The following is a 6,000-nucleotide window of genomic DNA, read 5'->3' as shown; positions in this document are numbered from 1 at the left end:
TTTTATCCCTGTTCTTTGGACAAAAAAAAATCCTCATACTGTTTCTTCAAATAAATCCAAAAAGGTCTATTTCCAGCCATGTTCATGTTCATTTTTTTTTTTTTTACAAATTACTTCTGCTCTTTATATATATATATATATATATATATCTATCTATCTATATATATATATATATATATATATATATATATATATATACATATCACCCTTGCTCCCACATTTCGTCACACTGCTCAAACCGGAACCCATTCGTCATACAAACAACAATAACAACAACATGCAACTTGGGTTCATCCGGATTCAGTCCTTCGCTGTGAACAGTCTCCTTTGGACACCATGCACACTACTCTGCAGGATATACACAGGCCACCATAGTATATACTTTTCAAATTTCATATGACGTTCTTATTCCAACCACCTCTTACCAGAAGCAGGTGACTATCATTTCCCACATAACTTTTTTTTCTGTATTTCCTTGCCCGTGCAGAACAGCAACTTAATTTTTCCTGAACCACCTGGGGTATGCAGACGTCAAAAATAGTTAATTCTGTCTATATAACCCGCCTGATTATCGTGTCCTTGTAAACTACTCACTATATAAATCATTCAGTTCTTCACAGACTGGCCATTTTTATTTCCATTTTACATTTTTCTGTATTTTATTTGTTCCTAGTTCAATTAATTAAAACGTTACTTAAAACTGCCATTATTCCTCAGGCCCCATGAGGTCCTGCCTTCTGCGCTGCGCCACCTTTGACAGCTGTATATCAATGGGCAAGGTGGTGTCGTAGAGGGAGGGAGCCCTGAAGATGATGCCACACGTGCCTAAGACACAAGCCACCATGAAGATCCACAAGAATAGTCGGTCCAGCACCATCGCAACGTAGCGCCAATCGTCCTCAATCTGCCATTGAACAAGGGCGAGGATAAGAACGATGCAGATGAGGACGATGAAAACGAGGACAAGAACAACGCAGACGAGGATGAGAACGATGCACACGAGGATAAGATCGATGCAGACGTGAACGTGGACGATGCAGACGAAGACAAGAACGATGCAGACGAGGACGATGCAGATGAGGATGAGAAAGATGCAGACGAAGACGCGAACGATGCAGACGAGGATGAAGACGATGCAGACGTGAACAGGAGCGATGCAGATGAGGACGAGACCGTGTACGATGCAGACGAGAAAGAGAACGATGCAGACGAGGACGAAGACGGTGAAAACAGGGACGAAAACGATGCAAACGAGAATGTTGATTTAGATTACGATGGTGGTGTGAACAGCAATGATGCAAGATGGGGACGGATATAAGTTTTGATATTTTGCGATGTAAACACGAAGACGGTGATGGTGGAGACAAAGACGTTGATTTTGATGATGACGGTGATATAAACGACGAGGACGAGGATGGTAAACAAGAGGATATTGATTCAGACGACGGTGATTTGTACGATGACGACATGGAGAACGATGAGATTGTCAGCAATGACGATATGGGGGAGAAAAAAGAGAAGTCAGATAAGATACTGAAATACCATACACCTTTTTTATAGCCAATATATTACATCTACACACTATTGTACCTCTGAATATTTATATATTTCAATATTTTCACATAAACTCTAAACATCTTCAAAGATTCATAAAGAGTGACTGTTATTCAAAGTAATTACTCATCTGTGATATTAAGTGTATTAACCATGAAAAAGAAAACTTGTAAGATCAATCATTAAGTGGGTGAATATGACTGACAAATAAAAAATGAGTTTCCTCATAGCATTCTTACTTAACTGACTGCCAACTTTGGTGGTGGGAAGCACAGCACACACACAACACCAACCATGCAGACGCTCAGGGTAACAACAGAGCAGCAAGCATAACAAGTTGCATGGAGTGGAAAAGCAGGCATATCCGTTCAAGCACATGCACGTTGCATGGAATGGAAAACCAGGCATATCCATTCAAGCACATGCAAGTTGCAACACATAAATGCAGAAGTGGTAGTAAGGGTGCGTGAGGGATTTATGGAGGGAGGTATCAACAAAGCTCTCTAGTGGTTTGTAGATTTATACAACTTGCAGGGTAGAACAAAGCAGCTGATCCTGTCGAGTCGCACTGTTTCCCTTTTTTGTTGAGGCAACAATAAAACTATGCTGAGTCAGGCACTAGACAGTCAGGTAGAGGCAGTCCTCATTTCTGTAAGCCAAGGATGCGTTCCAAGTACTGTATACAACTGGTACTGTACAGTTATGCTATCAAGTGATGTAAGAAAAAAAACAAAAAACGCCGGTAATAAATGGACTTTGTGACACCATTTCCTTGAGTGCTTTTACATTGGGAGAATCTGGCCAATCTGCTTTACATGTAGCAATGGAGCTTAACACTATGGGGATCGCCTCAGTAATATTTTATGGAGCTGTCAATCAGGCAGTGTGGAGCCCCCACAATGACATTAGATCATGGAAGTCACCCGGCGTGCTGTACCTCACTGAATAACCAGCCAGCCTTGATTTACAGTTGCCATTCCTAAGAGTCGAAAGACTCAAGTGGTGTCAAAATCTGAAGTACATGGACCAGAAAATTTCCAAGATAATTCTCTATTTTCAAACTTGTGGGAAAATTGTGTTTGGAAAAAAATAATGTTGATGTGTCTGTACCCAGTGTTCATACGCATTTTTTTGTACAAATTTCTTTGGCTAAAAAGAAAAAAAAAAAAGGTAACACAACGAGTATCTGATAATTGTTTTTACTTTGGCTTAAAAAAAAAGGTAACACAGCGAGGATTTACTGTCGAAAACTAAAGTACCTTTTTCAGCATACTTACCTGTAATTAATTTTCTGACAAACTATTGTCCTTTAGATCTCCTTCCATCTTTGACACTCTTCAACTCTGACCTCCTTCCTTTCCTCGCCATTTGCACATCCTATTTACCCCTTCGGTATGATCTCCATTGCTTATTTCTTTACAGTACTACGAGTAACACATTTTTCTTTTTGTGGTACCGCCAGATGACGAGTTTCTCTCTCTCTCTCTCTCTCTCTCTCTCTCTCTCTCTCTCTCTCTCCGATACTTACACAGTTCCCGACTCATCCCTCTCCTGTTTCCTATTTTTAATTTTCCGGGTCTGATCGTAATAGGGTATGTCCTGGCTTGATATTTACTGCAGCCACTGAGTTACTGCAGCCAATACCGTGGGGAGTACACGGGAGGGGGGGAGGGGGGCAGGAGGGGAGCAGAGGAAAAGGGGGACAGAAGGGGGAAGAAGGGGTACAGTAGGGGCTAGAAAAGGAGGGGGAGGAGGACCCAGAGAAAAACGGAGAGAGGAAACGTAAGAAGGGAATACAGGAAAAGAAGGGGGGCTGGAGGCGGAAAGAGCAAGAGGGGGAGGAGGGCGTAAAGGAAACAGGGGGCCGGAGGAAAAGTGGGAAGGGTAGGGGGTGGACGAAACGAGGAAGCACGAGGGGGGCTGAGGAAAATGGGGGGGGGGAGGAAAGAGGAGGCTATTAAAGAAATGCTGGGGGTACTAGAACATGGAGTGAATGTGAAGGTTTATCTACAAGAGGATTGGAGTGACAGAAAGAAGATAAGGAAATGAGAGAGAAAGAGATGGGAACAGGAGATTAGAGGAGGGGAGAGAGAGAAAGAGTATGTGGTGGGTTAATATCTGAGAAAAAGAGTGGCACGAACACACGAAGGGAAGAGAGTAGGGCTTAGAGGAAAGAGTTTAAGAGCTACGAAAGGGCAAGAAGTGCCTCAATTCCAACATGCACATGGGGTAGGGTAATCGCAAGCACAATTCTCTGACACCTTTGGGGACATGAATCAGAGGAAAAAATGAGGCTCCAGGAACAACCTTTCTCTCTCTCTCTCTCTCTCTCTCTCTCTCTCTCTCTCTCTCTCTCTCTCTCTCTCTCTCTCTCCTGCACCATAACAGGAATAAAGCTCGGTCTGTCTTATCCTAACGTCAGTATGAAGAGCATAAAGCTTCAGACCCACCACTCCAACCAATTACCATAACCACATGAAAAGAATAGGTAACTATCAGGCTGCTATTCTTACACCCATGGAAATGAGACACCACTGCATGTAATTAAGGTCAGGCCAATTACGGACAAAGACAAAAATTACAACAAAGGAAGGGAGAAAAGGAAAGACAAAAAGTATGAGAGAGGGGTGGTGTGGTGTGGTGTGGTGTGGTGTGGTGTGGTCTGGGAATGGGAGGGGATGGAGGGGGGCCTATATAACAAACAGCCAATTCCGCCAGAGACCACGTAATGGCCTTTCTGCCAGTTGAACCTTTTGGGACTTTGAGGTTATGGTGGGGGGCGTCATGGGGGGGATGGAAATGGGAGGGGGACAGAAGAGGGAGTCATGGGGGGATGAGAATGGGGGGAGGGTGAAATGAAAGAGTGTGAATACGAGGTACAAACTTACACTGGCTTTATTGAGAAAGGATGGGGTGTGTTTTAGGGAGACATGTTCTGTTATGGGAATGGTTTTGAGTTTTCCGAAGCACATTTAAGTGTATGAAAACAATATTAATGATTTGCTAGGATTTGTTTTTAGTTTCTCTCCCAGCGGATTAGTTACATGTTTGATTAGTAGTTAATATGGGTTGTAAATTGACCTTAGCTACTATGGGCTCAGTTCTAGGGTTAAAAACAATCTCAATAAACTCCTCCAATACAGAGACGCCTTTCTTCAGTAGACTCTTTCCATCTCCAGACGATTTTCTTTTATTCAGGAAAAAAAGATCTCATACTGACGGGATTAATCCGGAGGTGTCCATAGCTAAATCCAATCGGCGTCATCGTAAAGAAAGGGCACAAGACACCACCTTCAGGCCTGGTGTAGGTGGTATCAGTGCTGGTGTTATGGTATGATGCTGGCTCGTGTGGAAGTTCAAAGAGCTTAAAAAAAAAAAAATTCCTTGTAACAGCCGGGATTTGATCTTGTATCTCTGTGATCAGCGGTAACGGCGATGGCTTTAGGTGTCAGGGGGTGCGGTTATGTTTCGTTTTTCGCGGATTTCGTTTCAGTTATGCTTCGTTTTTCGTGGGCTTCGTTTCAGTCATTTTTCGTTTTTCGTGTATATCGTTTTGTTTCGTTTTCTCGTCGATTTCGTTTCAGTTATGCTTCGTTTTTCGCGGATATCGTTTTGTTTCGTTTTCCGTGGCTTTCGGTTCAGTTGTGATTCGTTTCTCGTGGATTGCGTGTCGATTATGTTTCGTTTTTCGTGGGTTTTGTTTTAGTCATGTTTCGTTTTCGTGAATTTACTTTGAGTTACGTTTTGTTTTTCGTGGGTTTAGTTTCAGTTACCTTTCGTTTTTTTATATCTGGTTTTAGTTGTTTAGTTTTTTTTTTAGTTGCAATTACGTTTCGTATTTTTGGATTTACTTTTAGTTGTTTCGTTTTTCGTGGATTAATTTCAGTTATGTTTCGTTTTTCATGTATTTAATTTCGGCTGTTTCGTTTTTTGTGGATTATTTCAGTTATGTTTTCGTTTTTTGTAACTTAGTTTTAGGTATGTTTCGTTTTTCGTGGATTTATACTTATTTAAGCTTCGGCACTTTTTTTTTTTTTTAATCATCTATCTATCTATTGCCAGAAGCCTTAATCCCGTAAGGGGTGGCCATAAACAAATCGTCTCCATGTCGCCCTGTCCCCCGCCAATTCACTGCCCTCCCCCCAGCTCTGGCAAAGTTTCCCACTGAACGGAATTAGGGGTTAAATTGAAAGTGAATTAGATTTCGTAACTGCTCTTAATTAGCGATTAATTCTGTATATTACATCTCAGTATCATTCTGTATGTTATAAAAGCAAACTATGTCGATACGAAAACCCTAAAAATTATATGAAAACCTTGGAAATGAAAACCCAATAAATGAAAACCCAATAAATGAAAACCCAATAAATTAAAAACCCAATAAATGAAAACCCAATAAATGAAAAACCCAATAAATGAAAAACCCAATAAATGAAAACCCAATAA

The 6,000-nt window shown here is 41.4% G+C and overlaps 1 protein-coding gene across 1 annotated transcript in view; it reads right to left on the bottom strand.

Moving 5' to 3' along the window:
- Positions 1 to 706: 706 nt before the first annotated feature.
- The window catches only part of LOC145417777 (acetylcholine receptor subunit alpha-like 1), a 308,410-nt gene continuing 303,116 nt past the window's right edge, over positions 707 to 6,000 (bottom strand). Inside the window, exon 6 of the mRNA XM_080286385.1 lies at positions 707 to 904. Within this exon, the coding sequence (XP_080142511.1) occupies positions 707 to 904 (198 nt within the window). The remainder of the gene's footprint in view (positions 905 to 6,000) is intronic.

This window comes from Coenobita brevimanus, chromosome 111, assembly GCF_032717465.1.
Source record: "Coenobita brevimanus isolate Jiangsu-jjx chromosome 111, ASM3271746v2, whole genome shotgun sequence".
NCBI lineage: Eukaryota > Metazoa > Arthropoda > Malacostraca > Decapoda > Coenobitidae > Coenobita > Coenobita brevimanus.
The sequence above is the reverse complement of the archived record's forward strand: the minus strand, read 5'-3'. Positions and strand labels throughout refer to the sequence as shown.